The 22,439-nt window shown below is 45.2% G+C and overlaps 3 protein-coding genes across 8 annotated transcripts in view; 1 reads left to right on the top strand and 2 right to left on the bottom strand.

The window, feature by feature from the left end:
* The window catches only part of LOC139992629 (pre-mRNA-splicing factor SYF2), a 76,041-nt gene that overhangs the window by 37,843 nt on the left and 15,759 nt on the right, over nt 1-22,439 (bottom strand). The gene's annotated exons all lie outside the window — the stretch shown is intronic.
* On the bottom strand, nt 5-12,466 carry Reck (reversion-inducing-cysteine-rich protein with kazal motifs). The gene is made up of 8 exons (XM_072013593.1): nt 12,119-12,466; nt 6,334-6,386; nt 3,704-3,787; nt 3,301-3,337; nt 2,875-3,222; nt 2,341-2,773; nt 849-2,223; nt 5-756 (listed from the first exon to the last, which is right to left on the bottom strand). The coding sequence occupies exons 1-8, from the start codon at nt 12,258-12,260 to the stop codon at nt 373-375; spliced, it is 2,856 nt and encodes a 951-aa protein (XP_071869694.1). The 5' UTR covers nt 12,261-12,466; the 3' UTR covers nt 5-372.
* On the top strand, nt 3,783-22,428 carry LOC139992618 (zinc finger-containing ubiquitin peptidase 1). Of its 6 annotated transcripts, none has more exons than XM_072013615.1 (9): nt 3,783-3,975; nt 17,645-17,882; nt 18,482-18,735; nt 18,813-19,116; nt 19,218-19,645; nt 19,723-20,125; nt 20,190-20,317; nt 20,399-20,622; nt 20,742-22,428. In XM_072013615.1, exons 2-9 carry the CDS (start codon nt 17,677-17,679, stop codon nt 20,784-20,786), a joined length of 1,992 nt encoding a protein of 663 aa, XP_071869716.1. In that variant the 5' UTR covers nt 3,783-3,975; nt 17,645-17,676; the 3' UTR covers nt 20,787-22,428. The 6 variants fall into 6 exon arrangements, with proteins under 6 accessions (XP_071869716.1, XP_071869717.1, XP_071869720.1 ...); XM_072013616.1 differs by lacking the exon at nt 3,783-3,975 and adding an exon at nt 16,276-17,031; XM_072013619.1 differs by lacking the exons at nt 3,783-3,975; nt 17,645-17,882 and adding an exon at nt 17,980-18,123.

Genomic DNA, 22,439 nt, shown 5'->3' with positions numbered 1-22,439 from the left:
CTGGTTTTGGTAACTTAAGTTAGGACTGAAACTTTATTTACAGCTTACAACGGCCAACATAATCATCCTTCAACGATCGTTTAGCGGCGTGGTAATTCCTGCCTGGGTAATTATGTGTCTTTGTACATGTTTCGCGTACTCCGTTTTCTTTGGCAATATTAAAAGATAGACGAAAAATACACGCTACTTTTCTGTATGTTACGTTAGGCACTAGAGGAATCACAGTCATGGACTCGACGATACCGCGACTAACGGTAACGCCGCTAGGTAAATGAAATGCTTTAGCACGTTTGAGAAATGCGACAAACGAATCGCTCGTTTATCGCCGATCAACCGACGTGTCTCCTATACGCTTGTACGTTTCCGTATGTGTCACAAAACTATAGTATAAAGGAGAATTGCAAGTAAGAGCCGCGTAACGCTTGCCCCAATGGTCATGGCACTTGATACGTAGCTATGAGCAATTTCCGCTCTGGTGAGCGCTCCTAACAGTACTTCCGTCGTGATCCTAGGGCTCCTCTCCGAAATTCTCGTAACTAGTTTCTCAGTCTCAGCCACGCAAGCTCGTAGCTGTAGCGGCGATGGTCTCTTCGACGTAGGCTGTACTATAACGAATATGTCGAGGTCTGGCGTCATCATGCCACGAAGAGCGCACTCTGCCACTTGGATCTGTCGTGCCAGAGCTGACAACAGGACCTCGAGCGCGACCGAATCTCTGTCCGCGTCCTCGTCCATCGTGTAGTATATCCTATCCAACTGGAAACGGACAAACATCGGAACATAAGAATACTTGGCGTTGCGCGACGCTATATTGAAAAGGTAAAAGGGAGAGGGAGAGTATAACGTACCTGTTTTTTAGAATAAAAGAGCTTAGCCGCCCCACCGCAGACAGGACAACAGGCACCGGGGGGTGTGACTCCAATGCAGTACGGCTCGATTAACCGAGGGCATCGTACTAGATCACCGCAACGAGGCTTGGCTTCGTCGCCTATCAATCCGACAGCCACGCAACGACCAAAGTAATCCACCGCCGTCCTTTCCGCCCACGCTGCGCACTCGTTCGTGTAGATCTCTCCGTTGGTACCGCAAACGGGACCACGTAAGCTACACCCCTCCAGACAATGTCCTCTGTAGCCTAAACTGGCCCCAGATCGAATCATGGCGCAGATGGAGCGATGTTGACGGTTTTCCTTGTCGCAAACCGGACCGTTGGCCTCGTCTCGGGGATCGCAATCGAGAGGAACGCACTCGTATTGGCGACAAGATTTCTGCAGCCTGGACAAACACACTCTGGTTCTCGGGACGCATTTTTCCGTGCTGTCGCAAGGATTCGACGCGCACGGGTCACGAGAGGAACAGCTACCGAATTCTACTTCGTTCGCGGACATCTCGGAACACTTTGCCAGACAACCGGATGCGAAAGTGAAGCCTAATCTTCCACAAACGGGGACGTAATGTGCCGGACAGTCGCATGGCAACGAAGGTACGCGTATCTCGTCGCAATTGTTCTTCGAGCAGGTGAACTCGCCTTCGAAACAGTGACAGGGGTTACATTCCAGATAGAAGTTGGCCTTGTGAGCGACGAAACGGTCGTGCACCCAGCAAGAGTTGAATTTGTAGCAGCTCAAGGTTCTGCACTTCTCCAAACCGTGCACCGTGCATTGGCAGATTCGCAGACAACCCTGTTGGTCGTACCTCGGTATCTGTACCCAGGATCCCACGGGTACCAGCTGTTTCGACATTTCTCCGAGAGAACAAGCTGGTAGACAACGGTACGCCTGTCGGGTGAAATGAAGCAGCTGGCAGATTTCACCGTGAGCGCAAGGATTACTCCTACAAGGAGTAACGATGTCGTCCTCGAGACGAATCACCGACTCGTTATCATGGGAATCTTCTAAAAAGGGTCTTAGAGAAACGCAAGAGGCATCGGATCTAGCTGGCGAGAGTTTGGCGCACAACGTTGCTGCCGTATGGGGACCGTTAATGGCCGACCAGTCCACGCAACTGGCCATCAGTTCGAGGCAATCTTCTCGACAGAGTCTCGTCTCGTGGATTCTGGCTTCGCACGGTCTCAGCTGCAATAAGCACGCGGCTGCGCGTAAAGTTTCCGGCGGGCAGGAAGCAGCGGCACGAACAGGCACGCCTAATCCTCGAACGATTCCACCTCTGGCCCAGTGATCAGCTTCCAATTTAGCTGCCTCGTCAGCCGTGGCCGAACAACTCCTACGGAGCAACGAAAACGAGGAAATAGAGTAGAGAAGTGGAATAAGAATAGCAGCGGTACAAAGCAATGGAAGCAGGTTTGGCCGCGGTCCAAACCGAAACGCTCCGAGTTTCTACCTAAAGAGTGTCGTCGACCTGTCGTTGAATCGGGTGCAATAGGACAGCCCGGAGCAGCCCATTTCGCACGGTTCGTCGGTATCCTCGAGGCACCGTCTCAATTCTCCTTCCAGGCTCGACGACAAGCACTCTGCGTCGAGTTGAAGCCACGCGGACTCCCAGTCCGCTTGGAACGCTCTCCAGCACAGATTCTGGCACGATGGCTTGATCGCTTTGGTGCAGCACGACAATTTGCCCGCATCTAGAGGTAGGCGAGCTGGCTTCGACGAGCCAGACTTGAGCAGGCAACTCCAAAACGGCGACTGAGGTAGAACCGGTCTGCACTTGTCCGTCAACGCGTCCATGATCTCTTGGTCGGTCGTCGCCGTATGCAGGATCTTCTTGCACGTTTCCAGACAGGCTGGGCTGGTAGCCACGTTGCAGCAATGTAGATCTATGTAAATCAACGCGTCGAGACGATTGACGGATTCAGAATTACAAGAGAGAGAGAGAGAGAGACGAGACGAGACGTAATAATCGTCAACTTGTACTTACGTTGTTTCGGATCTTCGGCGTGTTTCGCCTCGACTAATGTTTTCAAGCACCTTGGAATTTGATGGAAGCATCCCTTGCTACTGTAAAACTTGAGATTTGAAATCTTTCCGGGCTTGTAGAACAAATCCTGGCAAATTGTTCTGCAGGTGTCGTCGGATACGTTGCTGCAACAGTGTTCAGCTTCCTCTCGCTTTTCCAAACAGGAGAAGAATTCAGGCTCGTCGCTCGGCCGGCAGGATACGTTCAGATCCCTTCTGGATCCGGAGAGAGCGCACGTGGTTCGGCATATTGGATTCAGCGCTAAGTGACAGCAACCCCTACCAGTCCAATTCTCGTGTCTCTTTACCTCTGTCGGGACAAAACTAGTTAACAATTTTGCGTTGCTGCGAAATGGAGGTTAGCAAGATCGAGTCGAGACACTCTCACCGTTCAGAGTCGTGTTGACGCAGCCCCAGAATACCGTCTGAAAGGAAGAATAAGGAAAAGTTGAAGCTGAGGGACTAATCCACAGACAGACAGACAGATAGAGATAGAGATAGATAGATAAAGATAGAGAGAGAGAGAGAGAGAGAGAGAGAGAGAGAAAAGAAAAAAAAAAAGAGAGAAAAAGAGAGAAAAGAAGGAAAATGAAAACCGAGTGGAGGAACGTAAGGAGAAGGTAAGCGTATCGCCAGAGTCTTTTGTAACGCGAATCTCCTGCAGTCCCGCGTCCCTTTTCACTCGAATCGCTAACGCTAACGCTAACGTATTGTCGCGGGCATCGTTTCAGATTCGACACCGTCTCTGGCTGTCGACTATGGATTAAAAGGATCGATTAAAAACGGCTTACCAGCTCGAGGGAACAGAACTCCAGCAAGCGTCGCGTCGCGTTCTCCCTTGCCTCTGCTTCTGCCCCCAACGCCACCAGCGAGATCTGAAAGCACCGCTGCCGTCAACGTTCTCCTCTTCCTTTCTTTTTTTTTTCTCCGATTCTTGTTCGAACGTCTATCGTACAAAGATGGATGGGAAAAAATTGGAAGGATTCGTGAGAAGTGGAAAGGAAAAAAAAAACTGGACAGCTGTATATCTGTCGATGGGAATTTCCGCGATTACAAATGCAAGGTACGACGCGTTAGAAGTTATTAAGAATCAAGGACACGAGTACGCTTGGGTCGCCACGATTTCCTGTTGCTGGTCACTGAATGACAATAGACCACCGCACGGATATCGACTGTTGTGTACCATTTAGGCGTTCATTCGGAATTCAATCGACGTAGATCGTACGAGGACGCGCGGGTCTATCCCGCAGTCTCGTCACGGTTACAAGTTACGACCATCCATCGGCGTGTGGTGGGTCCTGTTAGGACTTGGCCACAGTCCGGATTACGGCTTGTATTTTAATATAATTCGTCGTTTAAATCGATCGTCGTTTTTCCTTCCTGTCTCTTCGTTGATGATCCTTTACCAAAGGATTTATTAGCGATAGAGATATTTTGATTCGCGATAATCGAGCAATTAAGGGTTTTAAATAGAACTTTCCAGTCGAACTACGTTGCAAACGTTAAGGGCGTAAACGATAGCGAACCGGAGACGACGCACGTATTTCTGTCGCGGTATATTCTGGGAGCTATGCACAGCTTAGCCTCGTCGCCATTTCGAAAGGGGTGCGTTTTTCTCGCCAAACTTTTCCACCATAGCTAGATGCCAGGCATTCTGATCGCCGTTGTAAATTATGTAAAAAGCGTAGCATGTAAAGCTATGCCTCGTTCGGATCTAGTTTCGTCAATTTGGTTTGATCAAATTCCGCAATTTTTACATTTCTCCAATGAAATTGTTAACAATTTTTTAAAGAATCTCTGATTTTTGAACAATATCTACGTATACGAATATCTTTTACACGTATAAATACGTTTTCGGATTCGCGATAATCGAACGAACGTGTGTCGTAACGGTGCCGATGGAATTTCAAAATACATCTTACAACGCACATAATAGTGCAGAAACTCGCGTTGTTCGCGTCATTTGAAATTACAAGAAAATGTCTCTAACTGTTGGAACACTTTTGCTATCACGATGTACGATTTGTCGAAATGCAAGTCGCGGTTTTATTAACTTTGATTCAACTATTAGAGGGGGTAAAAACATGCCTGGATATAAATAACCGCAGGCATCGCACGATGCATGATCGTACGATGATGTTAGAGTTTGCGGCCGTTTCCGGCCATTTTCAGCGGACGCTACTACTAAATCTGTTAATCGATCGTTTCGCGTTTATTCATCGGTGCGCGCAAGAAAAGGCGGGAGAAGCAGTTGAAATGTTTATCGACTGTTGTCGTTATCGTTATCGTTATCGTTAGGCCAGCCTTAAATCTAAAGCGCATAGAATTGTAGGGAGAAGAGGAGCCACGTGTCGCGTTGCCAGACGCGAAAGAGAAGCGATGCGGAGAAGACTCGGTTTCGCGGGTACAAATTGCGGGGAAACACGATATCATTGATACGGTGTCTGGTCGAGGATGCGGAGCCCGTCAATTCGTAATATTTGCGTATGAATGAGCGGACCGGGACCCCGAGGGGAGTCGTGCGTAAATCTCTCAGCGGGTCCCGGTGTCCCCGATATTATCTCGGAAGGGGCCCTATGCAGCCACTTTTAAAGAAGCTACAAGCACGTGTGCGCCCCGCGTAGAGTCGCGTCGCGTCGCGTCGCTCCGAACCGGGGCCCTGTCGAAAAACCACCGTGCCTTTCCTCTTTTTCTCCTTTCACCTTTCCTACCGTCACGCTTCGTCCTTCTCGCGCAGTTTCCTTTTTATTCCCGAGAGATCCTAATATATCCGTGGACGCGGCATATTTTCTACCCTCTATCGTGCCGGGGTCGGGCCACCGATATTTATCAGCCGGCCAGCGATATCGCATTCGCCCCGTGAAATTATATTCCTCGGAATTATCTTTTTCACATTCCCACGGAGATCTTTCGCGCGCATAATTAATAGACGCGGTAGAACGTTTGGACGAATTTTATGTTGCTCGTTCGCTGCGTTCGGCATTCGTAAGACGTTGTTCTCCGAAATACGTTTACGTTGACCAATTTGATCGACTTTTTTTTCTTTTTTTTCTTTTTTTCTTTTTTTCTTTTTTTTTTTTTTTACTGAAAAATAACGGAAATGCTACTAAACGACAGTCTGATTCAACGTCTCTCTAGCCATCGTTTCGTACGTGTAACGAAAATTAATCGTAAGGAGGAAATAAGGCGTGTATATAAAATATTTGTCGGAAACAAGTGATATAGAACGGGGATGAAATAGTTTCGAAAATGTTGCGGCTACTGTTTCGCGCGTAACGCGATTGTGTTTGCCGGTGAAGCACGTGACACCTTTGCGAGATTCAGCGGAACCGTTTATTCTGTTGTTCGAGTGGAAGCGCTATCGCTCGTGTCTCTTTGGGATCGCGGGTGCATAATAAAAGATTGAGAGAAAAGGAGGTACCTTGGAGCAGACATTGCGACAAGATCCGGCAGCCAAGGAACAGCAGGACATCTCTGGAACAAATAAGGCATAGACGCAAGTCAGATCTTTTCGGTAGACGCAAAAACACATGGCGATGATCCATCGAGAGGTCGCGTATTACGATCCTTTCTCCGCTTTTCCTTAGACACGAAACAGACGCGTGTCCTGCGTTACGTCAATTGGAAGGAGGAAGGATCCGCCTTTATGGTGCCGGATGAGGGTACGCGGGACGCGTCAAGACCGAACGACCCTTGGAAAAGGCAAAAAGACGGACGATTACATAGCGAAAGTCTCGAGTATTTGGAAAAGCTGTCGCTTTTGTACATATTACGTATATTAGAACACGTATTTTCTAATTATATCGTTTTACAACGCCATCGTTCGCGAATGGATCGAGAAATTGAACTTGTGTATCGCGTCGTTTAACGATTATTCGAGTATCGCAGTGCCGGACGTAACTGCGACAATTTCTTTCAACGATCGCAAAGTGTGATCCGAGAAAGAAATCTGTCGTCTAATGCGAACAATTTCTCTATCAAGCGCTCGTTGCTCTGCCTTTGAACGATACAATTACGGATAATGCGTACGTGGAGTTCGATACGAGTAGACGTTTCTATAATATCCCTTAAAGCGTCGAGATCTTTATTTCGTTATATCCATTCTGCAATTTCCATTCTTCTCGTGACACGAACGTTATTTTTATTAAATGATCTCACGGTGAGAACGTAGACACGTGGTGAGCGATGCCTCGATGCCGGCAGTCGCGCGTAACTCGTGTCGTAAGTCGTAAGCGATGTTTTACGACTTTACGGATATAATATGCGGGTCCAGTCTCCGGTGGAATTGAGTTTTGAACGAGGACCGAAATCGTGGATGCCGGGCACACGATAAACGATGCACACGAGGCACGGAGAGCCTGGAGACAAGAAGAGGGTTCGAAGCGTGTTACACAATTAAGTTAATAGACACCAGTCAGACAGAAATTGCGGCTAACTATGTTTGCCCGCGTGACTCGCTTCGTATATCGTGTACTCTTCGTCGTCAGCAGCAGCCTATTTCTCTTTCCTCGTTTTTTCTTCTACCTTCTTTTTTCTTTTTATTCGTTTATTTCAGGCAGTACGTAGGAGCGTAGGAACGTAGGAGAGTTTAACACGCGACAAGTTTGTGCAGCTGATGAAATAGGAAAAGCGAGGCTAAGGTTGCCCGTTTTCGTCAGAGAAATAACAGCTGGGGCCTGTCGAATATCGATTTCACGAGGGACGCGCGAGTTGTCTCGCTATGTCTGAGAAATCATCGCGTAATCTAATTGCTAAAAATAATCGAAGAATCGTTAACCTATTTCGAAAGATTAGAGAGGAAAGGTAGGAAAATGGCCTTTGATGTCGGTGGTTAAATCGGTGGTGGAGTTGTGAAATTCGCCGTGGCAAGTGCGTCCCCTGAAATCGTAACGGGTTTGTGGCTTCTCTCGAGCAACGACACAAAAATAGCCAACGTCGTTTGCGGCCATTCGACTTCCAGCCCGATCTAAGCTGCGAAAGTCCCCTTAATTTTATCCAGCCGGATGAAATGGAACGAGCGAAACCTCTGTCTCTTTGAACTCGGTGTTGAAGTTTAAAAGCGGTTCTCAGAAAGTTTTCAGAATCTTCTTTGAAATCTCTCAGACCTCCCTCCTCTCTCTCTCTCTCTCTCTCTCTCTCTCTCGATATCGCTGTCTATTCCATAATGATGATGATAACGAATCAGGCATCGAGATTCTCTTTCTTCTTTCTCAAGGGTTAGAAAATACGCGATAGCTCGTTGTTTCAACGCGATCGAAAGAAACGCGTCAACGTGAATGTCTTGGCGTATGCCACGCGTATCGCGCATGTGGGTGAGAGCGCAGTATAGTTGCATATAAAAGGGCCATGCCTATTCTCGCAGCTGCGCCTTCCATTGCCATATCGTGCGCGAATGGTGACATCCACGTCGTTGCACTCGTAAAACTCGCACGATTCTCCCACGCCTAACGATGATAATCCTTCCAGCAGATGTAAGATAAGCCAGGAAGTGGGAAAACCTTGCACGAATTTGCATACGAACCGACGATTCGCATAGATTCGAAACAACGTTTATTCCAGAATCGTAGGTATGTCGCGTGTAAAATTCCATCGATCCTATTTTTATTTGCCGATTTAGTGGCAAAGTTAAAGAGTAAATGTTTTCTTGGTATACGCGTGACAAAGTATCCCGTTTGTGCACAGACTGATAGGGTACACATAGTCGATCGATCAACGATCATTGTTGGCTCGTTGAACCCGCCGGTTCGATCAGCTCTAATTAGTTCGTGTACGTTAGTACGCGATATACGACGAGTCCGCGTTTTCGTCTTCCGAAGGATTCGTCGCACCAGGCGCAAGTTATATCGTCGGCGTAAACGCGCTTTCTCGGTAGCTGAATGGAAATATAATCGCACACAATAGCGGACAATAGTGGAAAGGGTGGAAGAAATTGATACAGTCGTCGAGCTTGCCAACGTTTATCGAAGGCGACAGAGAGGAAGAGGATCGATCGAATATAGACGAGTGATTTCATAGAATTGCATTTTATCGAAGGATGGGAGAAAGAGAGAAAGGAGAGAAAGGAGAGAAAGGAGAGAAAGGAGAGATAAAAAGGAGTGAATCGAGATACTATATACCGAGTGTCTCTCGACGTGTTTTTATCCGGCGTGAAGCTGTCACAGCGGTTTTATGTGTTTATTTATCTCTGCACTCTCCCGACACACCGCGGACATGTATCGAAAGGCAGAGTATGTCTCTATACTCTACACTCTACACTCTACACAACACTCTCTACGCTGCATGTACACGCTGCTGGTTGGTGGACCGTGTCAGGGCCCTGCCGATCGCGAATCGCGTTCTCCTTTAACCCCTTCGTTTCGGCGCGGCGCGGCGCAGCGTGCTCGTTCCTTTTTTCAGCAACGCGTTTCGCGACAACCGGTCCAAAGAAATCGTTGCCCCGGAATCTCCAGCGCAACAGCACCGACGTAAATCTTTCAGGAGGTTCCGACTGTTCGTCTAATTGCGAACACTGTTGCGAAAATCGTGCAACGGGACGCGTCTTCTGGCTGTCCAAATCGACGGTGATTTAATTACCGCTAAAGAATCGTGACAACGCTGAGAAATTGAAAATCGAGACGCGGATAAATCAGCGATCCTCTGTAAACCGTCCTCCGATATCGTTATGTTATGCACTAAACGATCCGGTTGGTAAAGATCTTGTCCTTTACGGAGAAACGAGCGGATCGTTCGGCCAAAGTCGCTCGCCGGTTGCTCGTAAAAGATCGTAGAATAAAAGTTGCAAGAACGTTAATCGTCTATCACGACGATATACGGTCGTTTACGAAAATATTCCAACGTCTACAGAGTACGTTTACCGTATGGTATTACAGAGTACGGTATGGATCAATGATCGATAAGAATAGCACGACGAGCCTGTTTCTGTCATTACCGTCTTTTTAATTTTTCGCGTCACTTTACGACGAGAGGAAGCTAACGATAAGCGATCGGCCCGATCAAATGGAAATCGATCGTTTCAGTATGGAATAGTTGATGCAATCGGTTAGGAAATTGAAAAATAGCGCGTCATCTTATTTCTAGATTCTGCTTTCACAGTCGTGTCTGATCGAGCTGTCCCGTTACGAAGACTTTCTGACGACGATCGCGTATGACAAAACGAAGAAGGCTTAGGCGAGGAACAAATCGGAAAGATTTCGACGAATAAAGATCCGTTTGGCGAGTGATCAACGACGAATCGAGTGGAAGAGGCATTAATTGATAAGTTGGATCGGTCGATACGATGTATTCGGAGTAGTGTTGCCATAAATCGCTTGCGCAACGTCGCGTTCCAATTTCCAGCTGAAAGACAGGCGAAATTGCACGCGCGGCATAGAAAGGATTTACGCGCAAACAGGCACGCGTTAAAATTACTATGATCCGGCTGGTTTTGCGTACTAACGCGGCCAAAAGCCAGCGGCGAAACGCTGAAGCGGGACAACGTTCCTCTTATCCCTTCTTTTTTCCTCTCTTCTGTCTCGTTCATCACGCAACCAGATATTATTTCATGGCCCTTCGCTGATGGCGCATCCAGCCTGAAATTACTGCAATCGAATGACACCTTAACGATGTTTTATCGCGACTACCACAACGGGTCGAACGAACGACGAGAACTTTTACGCGTGATTTATCGGTGGAACTTGGCCATGGCGCAAAGTCTTGCCTAGGTGTGTATCGTTGATAGAAACAAGCGGCGAGTTAAACGGCGAGTTAAACGGCGAGTTAAACGGCCACTCTCAACAGCGGAACAAACGCCTGTTCTATCGAAACGACGGCTTTCGATCGTCGATAAAACCGACAGCTAGAGCTTGCTTGTCTAGCGCATTAGCGTTGCATCGCGTAAATATCGGTGCTGGTTGTTAGAAACTACGTTCGTCGCTACACGGTGCGTAAAGTACGCTGATTGATAGACGTATACCTATAAAGGTCGCCTTCCCTTCGAACAGAGAAAAGGTTCGGCATAGAATTTATCAGATATCAATTAGCACGAAATCATTCGAGTCGCGTGCGCTCTCAACGGATAACGTGATATTAAGTCACGCTGACGCGACGCTCGGAGCGGAGGAAACACGCGTGCAACGGAAAGGTGAGAGAGGATCGGAGAAATGCGCGACGCGTTATCACCTCGCGAACCTATACGAATACGTATGCGCTTATACGCCTATGCTATGTGTACATATACATATATATACGCATATATACGCATATACGAGAATACGCGGCCACCAATGGCTCTCTGCTTATGTATGTAAGTACGTACGTATGTATGTATGTATGTGACTCTCTTTCCTCTTATTGTACAAGAGGCGTTCGAACCGAGTTGAAGAGAGGCAGGGGCGAAGGACCGTTAGCGACAGCTCGTTCACACGCACGTGCACCATGTAAATTTCGAGACAGAAAGAGATTAAAGATCGGCAGACGGGCGACGAAACGCGGAACGAGCATTTTTTAAGAAATTCCACGAATCGCTAGTGTTTCGTTGATGGTGGCGTGTACGTTCGTTTCGATCGTTTCGATCGTTTCGAACGTTCGACGAATGCAGTGGCAGTTTCAATTAGCGAGGAAATATCGCGGAAGCCGGCCCAAGGCGAGGAGCGCTTTTTGTCGCGTCGATTCGCCTGAGAAGCGAAGAGAGTTTCCGTCCACGTTTCAGCGTACTTAGCCACACGGCAACTAGATAAACAAATGGCTGGCCGCTTCTCGAGCATGTTGACGATAAAGTTGAAGAAGGGAGAGCGTTAAGATGACCGCGCGAATCGAACGGCGCAAGAGGCTGAAAAAAGTAAAGGCTGACAAAAGCGGCGAGAATTAATACGGAAGGAGAAGCGAACGGGGGAGGAGATGGGAGGGGGGGGGGAGAGGAAAGAAAGGAAGGCAAGTGCGCACATGTGGCCAGAAGTTGTGGCCGATATCGTCTCTGACGAGAAAGATGACAAAGATTCGTTGAATTTGTATTTTAGCGGAGTCCGAGCGAGCGAGACCGATCAGTTGACACGAACTATTTTAAAAATAATCGCGGTTCATCTGGCGCCACGATAACAGGACTAGCGGCACGACCAGGCGAATTGGACCAACTAATGTTTCGTTGCTCTGGTGTTTCCTAAAGTTGAAAGCTCGAGTTGTGTCGGCGAATCGCGCGACCGAAGTAAAAAATTGATGAAATAGAAAATTACCTTGCACAGCGTCGAGAAAAGGAGTGGCGACGACGATGACCGTCAACATCACCGTCGACAACCCGATCACCAGCATCGTTGAATATCGCGGGTTTCCATGAAATCGCGGTCGAGTCTCGAGATCCATGATCACTGACACCATCGGCGCATCTTAAAACACAACTGGCGCGCGAAATCTACGAACGATTGCGAACGACAGCGACAGAGTTGGCATGTCGGTGAGAAGCGGACTCGCGCGAAAACCAAGTGCACTGGAGCGCAGTCCGCGAGCGACTGAGCTTTTCGTCGCACTCGTGGCCTCGGCTCTCCGCTTCGGTAAGCTTTTTACTCGACCGAGTGGGTGAGAGGAAGAAGGAGACCAGACATCGAAAGAGACAGAGAGAGAGAGAGAAAGAGAGAGAGAGAGGACAGGCCCGAACGTGAGATAGAGACAGAGGGATTGCGTGTGGGAGGAGGGAAAAGACGCGTGGCGCGTTGTCGTTGTCGTTGTCGTTGCCGTTGTCGTTGTCACGCAGTGCAACTGCTATTGTGATCGTGACATCTTCAGGCTGTACCTACACGATCCTCGGTATGCATTTTTTCGCCGTTCGCTTCAAGAAGCTTCGTGACTCTCTCTCTCGATTGTTCCAAGTTATCGTTGCATATCTTCATATTTAGAAGTTGAGTTAACGTTGCGCGTTATTGGAGCGAGAAACAGAGGATGACACGATACAAGATTCGAGTCGTACAGCTGGTATCGATCGTTGGTCGATTTCCTTATCTCCAGGCAAACGGATTATCACCGTTCTGAGCGAACGTTGACCGTACGTCGAAGCGAGATCTCATCGAAAGTCATAAATTCGAAGGAACCAGCTCGGCCCGTGGCGTGGGTCAGAAAGCCACATTCCTGCACCGGGTAAACTGATAACCCGCGTTTGTACTTCCTCTGATAGCGATTGAGACGTATTACGAGCAAGCATTCGTTCGTCGTCGACTATCGTCCAAACACGGATATCGTTCGTTCTACTAAGATGTTTGACAGAATGTGATTCACTTTAGCAATCGCAAGCTATTCTCTGATAACTGTGCTCTTTGTACGGTACCGTTTTCAGTCGCTCGACGTACGTATGTATCTAAGTAAGATTTAATACGAAATAAAGAGATCAAGTTGCCTTTGCGTGGGCGTGCGAGCCAATTACGATGGCAAAACGCGATATCCCGTATCGATGCGATGGAAAGTGGAAATATAAGTTGCGCGATAGAATAATCTCGAGATTCATTGACTAAATTTCCACTCGGATGCATCGCTGTGGGACGCGGGTTCCGTTCGAACCCCTCGTGAAGGCAATCGACTCGATGGTCGAGTAATTTATTAATTTATTCCGTCGATAAATCCGTTTCAATCCGCACGTAGGCTGCGGACGGATTGTTCCTCCTCGACTCTCTCTTTCTCTCTGTTCCTTTGCATCTTTATCCGCTTTATCCCTTAGAGCAGGTTTGCTATTTCATCGTGGACGCGCACACCAAACGCATCGGACCGTTATTTGCGATAACAATTTTATCGTCGGTAATCATACGATTCGTACGGTCGTATAATTAGAATTCGCGAGGCGAGATGGCCGCGCGCGGCCTTGCAGGAAAATACGAAAGCTCGGCAAGGGAAATTCGTAGTCCATAGACGGGAGGAAAAAAGACCCGTGGATGAAACCAGTTCCAGCGTCGAACATGGATAAATACGCGCAAAGTTTCTGCAAATGTGTACCGGTTTACGTCGCAGCATCGTCGCAGCATCGTCGCCGCTTTGTACGCTATAAAGACCATTATTACTTGGTACGCTCGGCGACTAATTTGCAAAATGAACGGTTGATGGCATTATCTTGGCGATGCTCACGAGTCAGTCGTAACACTTTCGACCATTACCAACGACATTCGCGGTTAGGGATCGTCGTACAATTTCCTCGCCGAACATCTACTTTAACCCAAATGCTGTCCCTTTCGAGAATATTAAGCTACAATTGTCAACTACAACAATACGATACTACGCTGTAGAAATAATCGACGATCGTGCGATTAATGTACAAGAATTTAATTCTCTCGGCACATTCGGCGATTGGTAATCGAATTGGTTCGTAACAAAAACGGGCAATCGCTTGTCTTTTCCTTTTTTTACTTATCCACCTTGTATTCCCCGTAACGATTGTATTTGTAGAATCGTTTAATTTTTCTAATTTTCGTTCGACGTTCGAAAATTTGATGGAAAAATTTAACACGACTTTTTCTTTTTTTTTTTTTTATTATAATCTCCTCGATGTTGGGTGCTACATATACCCTCTGATCAAGTAATACCACGAAGGTCTTTCCAGTTGTTTTAGGAACGAGGCTGGTCTTAACGTATTCCATCGATGGGAGATCGTGCCAGAAACGTTTTTGCAATGCGGACTTTGCTCGGCTCGGCTTAACTCACTTAAGTAGTCGCAGTGGTTATTAATTATCCAGTGGCGAGCATTAATTGGACGGTATGTTATGCATCTATCGGAGCGCCAATGACGATGAATTCCAATTTCCTATTACTATAGGCTACACGCTACTGCATACTATCACGATCTATGATCTTTAGACGACATTCTAGAGTCTAGAGAAGTTGCAAAGTAAAAGTAAAGTAAAGGAGTAAGAGTAAAACGTGTCGAAAGTTCTGAGCGATCGTAGTTCGATGACCGAGAACTGTACACGGTATGAAAGACCGATTTTTTCAATGAAAAATTGGCCAAATCGAAATTCGTGGTAATCGAATCGATCGTCGTGCAGAGTGGAAAAGGTGTCCAATAAATTTGCCGGCGATTTACTTTCCGTGCATGCGCGTTTCAAGTATTTGACTCACGCACCCTTCGAACGAGCGAAAGGAAGAAGGAGGGATAGGGCGAGCGCGTGACCAAGGGGAAAGACCAAATAGTTCTGTGAACATTGCATCCTCCGTCAATCGTCGGCTGCATGTCAATGAACTAGCATCGACCATCGGACAGAAATCGAGGACCAGCTTACTCCTTGCCAGGCATCGTGAGAAATCGAGTTTCTCGCGTAAATTTGTCGCGCGTTTTCTACCGTGCCAAAGGAATGTCTTAAGCACGATCAGAATTCCAAATGTCTACCTCCCATTTGATCACGTTACGAACAAGCATACGAACAAGCGTGATGCCAGTTCCATTTTTCTTTCATTCGTTGCATCGCAAGCGTAACATTCGCCTAACGAAGCTTCTCCTTTGGCTTTGCGTTAAAAACGAACGATCGATCGGACTCTTCGAATCATCGAAATACCAGCCAGCGCTTTCGAGTCACTCGCGAAAATCAACTCACCATTGAAAGCTGATTGCGTTCTGCGATTCGGATAATGCACCGTGTCCAGACCGTTTGCCGGCTTGTCATTATGGAAAACCTCGTCGTAGAGTCGCAGACGAACAATAGGGAATACAATGAGAGAAATTGGAACGCATCGAGCCGGCGCGAATAAGAATTCGCGCGTAGAAAAATATCTCGGGTGAACGAAAAGGTCAAAAGGAAAGAACGGTAAAAAACTGATAGTTTTTAGGCAGGTTAGATTTTCGTCGAAACACGGATGATTTTCTTACATACGTCTTGACTATCGGAGATAACATTTCTCGCGATGGTTGGATTTCAGGTCTTTCGGGCTAACCTTTAAGATCGTCGATAGCCACGATTTAGATGATCGCGATTTCTCGATAGATCTCGTTATTTGCACAACCAGCGAGTTAGCTGAAAATACTACGGCTAAAAGCTGAAATTCGTAACGCGGAAACATAAACGCCGAGTATCATAAATAAGATTCAAATATCTCGAGCCTGCGCGCTAAGGGTGCCTCCATTGAGCGCGTTGTCATCGTAACCCGATATACATGCTATTTGTCGTCGTGAAAATTTTCCTCGCTACGCAACGCAAGTTCGTCGTCGCTTCGCCGATTCGAGTAGATTCGATTCGAAGTGAATTTAAGCGAAACTATACGAAAGCGGAAATTCCGCTCGAACCGGCGAATCAAACAGATGACATTAAAAACTATTAAAAAGTAATTATATCAAGCCCACATTCCGATAAGATCGTAAGCAATGTTCTAAATTTGTCTGATTAAACGTTCGTAAACGAGATCGGGAAGAAATTTAAGGGAGAAAAGCGAGGAAAGGTTTACCGACCGCGTGCGACGTCGGGTGGTTCGAGGGTGGCGCCGTCGGCCAGCGCCTTCCGCTCTACAGAAACGCAACCCTCCGGACAAGCGAGTGGCGGAGAATCGACGCGGTGGGGTGGTGGAACGATAAACTCTTTCCGTCAAAGTGTCGGGGTGGATTGGCGCTGTCATATGGAGGCAAATGAGGCGCCGTGTTAGGCGCCTGCACGGCCTGCACGGACGCCTTGCTACGTGTAAAACAAGTGTGGAAAAAGAAAAAAAAAGGGGGATTGCAAGGTTGGCGCGCTCAAACAGATGCTATTAATTGGGTGAGTGCGAGGGTATCGGATATCAAGGAAGCGTTAGAGGCGCGAGTGCGAGAGTACACGCGTTAACCGCGACCTCAAATGGGTCAACCCAACCCAGCAACCTAACGTGTACTCGTTTCTTCTTGCGATTCACTGGTTGGCCTAGTTTCCTCGGGAGCGAGCGAGCGAGCGAGCGAGCGAGCGAACGAAAAGATACGCCAACTCCGCTTGGTTGGAAAAACGACATCGAAAGTGTGCACTCCTCTTGATCCTCTGTGATTCTCTCTGGCCGTTGTGGCCGTGGTCGTCGACGTCGCCATCGTCGTCGCGATTCCCTCTCGTCGAAACTTTCTTGTTTGCGGAACGAGAGCCATGGGATTCTCGCCGGCAACGGAAATGCATTGATTGACACGCGAACACCGCAGCGAAAAACGGATTCAGGTGATAAAGCAAAGGTGAGAGATCGCGTTGCATTTCCTCTTACACGGTACGGAACTACGGCAAACGTCTTCCATTCGTGGAAATCGTTGCATCACGGATGAGCTGTGCGGGCTTTTGCCTCTACTAAATCAGCTGACACGGTGCATCGGAAACGAGCCTGTACGCTAGTTTTGCTCGTGTTATGGTGTTTTCGTGCGCTACCGCTTGACAATCTCGCGTTCGCGAGAAACCCAACGGTTAACCGCGGTACAATCGCTTGTACGCGACCCTGAATTCAATTATCGATTCTCCGAGGAAAATACTCGACAGTGCAGTTTTCATGTATCGTCGCGAGTTACTTTGTCTAAAACTTTGCTTAAATTCTTCTACTATTGGTTTCGTCGACAAGAGTACCGTCCGGTGCGATGTTTCAATGGCAATGTATCTCTAACCATTGTGACGAAGTTAGTTGGATCGTTTAAAGGTTGATTCGTTGTACGATACGGCTGTTTTTTAAATTGCCGAGTTATCGGATGCTAAGACTCGATTCAACACGGACGCACGATTCCATGCACGTTGATTAGGATCTTGCACGAGCGATTTCAATAAATGGCAGTTTAATAATTTGCATTTTTATTTTTATTATAGGTCAGCGAGTGATTTGATTGCATGTAATAAAAATGGCGACCAGTAAACCACCGGAAATGAATTACACATGCGAAATTTGCGGCCTGGAAGGTTTCAATGACGAAGAGATGAGATCTCATATGGTTTTCTACCACCTTCAAGGAGCCGCAAATTGCCCCTTTTGCGATTTAGGCGAAATTTCGCCGACGGAAATGTTGACCCACGTTAACAGTGCCCATCTCGATTATCTAACACCAAGGTATATACGGTGTAATTATCTTTCTAATCTTGTATATATGATTTTCTTCATAAATATCCTTCAAATACGTCATAAAGCGTTCAAACTGTTCTGATTGCGAGGAGAAATGGCGGCAAAAATGGGCCTTAGATGTCGCGCTACTACATATTTGTATACATTCTCTATTCCGTCATACAGAGTTTCTGAATTCTTTGCGAAAATATTTATCTACGGGCTATTTCCTTCTGTGTTTGATGATCCGGTTTGTTTACTACTGAATTAACCATGGATGAATCGATGCCGCCGAAGAAGCATTAAATTACCATTAATCCTAGTTACTTTTTCTAATATTTTTCTTGTTATACGTAGTCTTCCTAGTCTTTATTCGACTATCGTTTGTCAAGTATGTAGTGGCCATGTGTAGACAGTACTATAGAATCAAATGAATCGTATGAAACATGATAAAAGACTACAAAGAGAAAACAGCATGTGAATTAGGTATTCGTCGTAAAAAGTAAGAAATACTTGACTCTTTTTGTGAACATACAAGTATCGCTTACAATCAGTGTATATCTAAAGTATCTATGTATGATGATAACTATTTATCTCAATTGTTACAGTACTCCAGAGAATGACATGATGGCATTTATCGATGATGATTCGTTAGTGGATGATAGAAGAGACGAAGAATGTCGCGGTCCATGTCCTTCTCCAACTATGTCTCCAAGTCCTCCGCTTCTTCAAAATGGTTGGAGCAGTTCGTTCAGTCCACGTGTTAAGCAGCAGCAAGAAATACCAAAAGTGGAACCACAGATTCCTAGTGCAAATGTGAATAATAATAATAACAATAATAACATTGGAAATGTTAATAACGGTACTAAGAAATTTGATCAAGTTTCAACCGGTATAGCTCGAGTCCGTGATACGACATAATCCAGAATATCTTTTCAGTTATCGAAGGTGCAGCTGGACACGGGTCTCCGCTGCGTTCAGGCCTAAATTTGCAACTACGTTCCCATGCTTCGCCAAAACTTCCAGTACAAGAATGTCCTATGTGTCCTTACAGTTCTGACAGTCCATTAAGGTTAGAAGAGCATATCAACAGACAACATTTTGATCTCACATCGCCGTCCTTTCCACCTGAATCTCCACCATCGCGCGATGGTGTCTTCAACTGCCCACTCTGCGTCACATCTTTCCCAAATTCTTCTGATCTCGAGCTACATGTTAACATAGAACACAAAGACATCTTGAGGTAAAGTAAGATTTATATGTATTGCGTGCATAATAACCAGCTGTGTCTATAGTAAATTGGCACGATTTGAAAATCAAAATTATTGTATTTCTTTTACAAAGCCCTGCGAATGGTGCGGCTTCCCAGTCAGCTCAGGCAACCGTTGGTAGTGATACACCTGCGTGTCCAGTTTGCTTCAGTACCTCGTTTAAAAGCAACGACGAGTTAACTGCACACATTGAAGAACATTTCAGTAAAAAGTGCACTCCATCTCCTATAACTCCAGACTTGTCTACCGACAGAATGTTAGCAAAGGATATGGAAAGACTTGAGAAGGAGCTTAGAAAATTACGCGAACAACGTGAATTTGAGATGTTAAGGGCGCAATACGGAATGGACAATCAAGGGAATTTTAGAGAACAAAGCGTCACCAATATGCAGCGGGCTGTGTATTCCGGCGAAATGACGATTGCTGATTATTACGAAAGGCAGACCGAGCTCAGAGTAGCTGAAAGCAGCGGCATCGATGATGGCAGTTCTTGTACACGCGGTTATAATCTTTTCTTTCCACATCTATTTACTTATAACGTTACGAATACTTTTTATTACTTCATCGATTCTTTATAGGGCTAGTTTCCAAGATAAGGGCTGTCAGTCAAGCATGTAGTAACGTATTAAGCACCTGGATGTGTTCTACCGTAGACCATTATGCAACTACCTATGGAGACAAAGGATGGGGATGTGGTTATAGAAATTTGCAAATGTTAATTTCCTCACTTTTGCAACATACAGGGTACAACGAGTTAGTTTATAAAGCGTGGAATTCTGGTTTGGGTAGCGGTAGTTCTACCAAGAATCCACTACGAAGTTCTATACCGTCGATCTCTAGACTTCAGAAGATGATAGAGTGGGCTTGGGCCCAAGGTTTCGATACTCAAGGAGCTGAACAGTTGGGAGGAAAATTGGTGAACACCAGAAAATGGATTGGCCCCACCGAAGTAGTCATAATGTTGTCTAGTTTAAGAATAAAGTATGTCCTTTAATTTCTATCATCTTTTTTTAGAATCACATTATACATCGTGTTTCTATCACAGGTGTCAGCTGGTAGATTTTTATACACCAACTAATTCTGATGGCGGACATCCTGAAATGTTTAATTGGGTTTTACAATACTTCCAGCGGTGCGATGATTTCAAGCCACCTCTTTATTTGCAGCATCAAGGTAAAGACTTACAACGGAATTAAGAAAGCGAGGATAAAGAGGAAATTAGGAAAGACAACTACATTTTATTATTGTATGTAGGTCATAGTAGAACAATAATAGGAGTAGAACAGTTAAGAGATGGTTCAATAACAATGTTAGTACTCGATCCAAGCCATAGTCCAGCACAAATGGCACAATTTAACAGTACAAGTAGTGCACTTGGTGCGATGCGTTTGGTACGCAAATCGATTGCAGCGATGAAAGCGAGACAGTATCAAGTCGTTGCTGTTACCGGTATCATGGAAACCGACTTAGAGTATCACGTAAGCTTTCATATATTTATTCGTTTATTGCTTATCTTTTCGCTTATAGATGTTATAGATGTGATTATTTATTGTAAGAAGGCTAATTAAATTAAATTATCAATCATCTCTAACTTCAGGAAAGCAAAGTATTACGTTTGATTCGGTTGCCACAAGATAGGTGAGATTTACTGGCCCGGAAAGGAATTAAATCTTTTGGGAAGACGATAGACTGCCTCAAACCAATTTTCTCCAGCATCCTTAAAGTTACATGACCGCAATGTTCTAGGTTTTATCATTAGGAGGTTTGCTCCACCGTAGTAGTTGCAGAAGTATTATTTAACGATATATTCCTGCATATTTTCGCCGTCATTCGTTGGCTCCTCAAATCACGTGTATCTAATAAGCCTGCGTCGTGGTTCAGAATTTTTGCAGTTAAAATTGACCGACGAACCTATAAAAGTTGTACTTTCTAAAAAAAAAAAAAGAAAAAAAAAGAAAAAAAAAGGGAGGGGTGTCTATATGTTACGCGTACCGATCATTTTTTTAATTCAAACTCAGCCCTGAAAATATTTTATTAGGGGATGTGTGCTTGGAAAGGAAAGTTACAGTCACGATGAATTTGGGGGATAGAATCAATTCGGTCGTCATTCCTTGGTCATAATGCTCTGCTCAATTTTCGTCGCACCGAACAGGCTGTGCTAACTTTTAGTCGACCAATCGTCCTATGCCGATCGGTGGCATCAGCGAAAAAAGCCATGGCAGATCTTGGAGAACGAGACTCTTTCGTAGCTGTGATGCTGTTATCGATTTAATGCTAATCACCGATTCTAAATATTTTTGAAGACACTCCACGCGATCAGAACATTAAAGAAAGCATTGTCCGTGTTTTAACTTCTCTTTCACTTGTACTTTACATTTCTATGAACGTTGTTGTCAAGATGTTGTCAATTTTTAGTCAATAAAAGTATCAATATAACGACATATTGCAATGCGCGTGGCGATAACAAATTTTATATACCGTCAAAGATTATTATTCTCTAATCAACTTCTATTATCATTGCTTCTTTTTTTCTTTTTTTTTTTTTTTTTTTTTTTGGAGTGTCTACAAGAATAGACGACATATTTCCATATATTATATATACATTTACCTATATACATATACACATTCTTGCACACACTCTTCGTTGTATTACACTTCTTTCACTCATACATAAAGTACAACTACTTTCATACTACTTTCGGATATTCTATTTAATTATTGGATTACATTAAGGCTACTACTCATACGTTAATTTATAAGTTAAGAACAATGTTGCGAGAGAAGATCAGAGAGCAAGACAGTCCATTAATTTGTTATTTATATTATACGATTAAACGAGTTACATTGTTTACATTATTATATTTATAATCATCTGCGTTATTACTGTTATTATCATTACACTTATTGTATATTATAAATTGTATTAATACACGTTTGTTATCTTTAAAAAATTTGGAAACTATCAAAAGATTCGATGTTTGTTACTGTGAAAGGTATTATAAGAAGAAAATGTATTATTATTTTATAGCTTTGATAATTTATAAAATGCACTAATTGAGTGAACATTTGTCTTTCTACTCACTATAACCAGATGCAATAATTATGACTGACAGCAAAGATACGATTATTACTTGCATTATATTTGTTCATACGCTCATTAAGAATATGTTCAATATTTTGGAATGTTCAGGCAAAGCAAGCTATGGAATTGTTAAGCAAGTGTAAAAAGAACTTTAAATTACTCACATGTGAAATTAAAATATATGCTTTGTTAGAATTCCCAATTTATGCGTGA

This window comes from Bombus fervidus, chromosome 12, assembly GCF_041682495.2.
Source record: "Bombus fervidus isolate BK054 chromosome 12, iyBomFerv1, whole genome shotgun sequence".
Lineage (NCBI taxonomy): Eukaryota > Metazoa > Arthropoda > Insecta > Hymenoptera > Apidae > Bombus > Bombus fervidus.
Note: the sequence above shows the minus strand (reverse complement) of the source record. Positions and strands in the feature narration are given on the sequence as shown.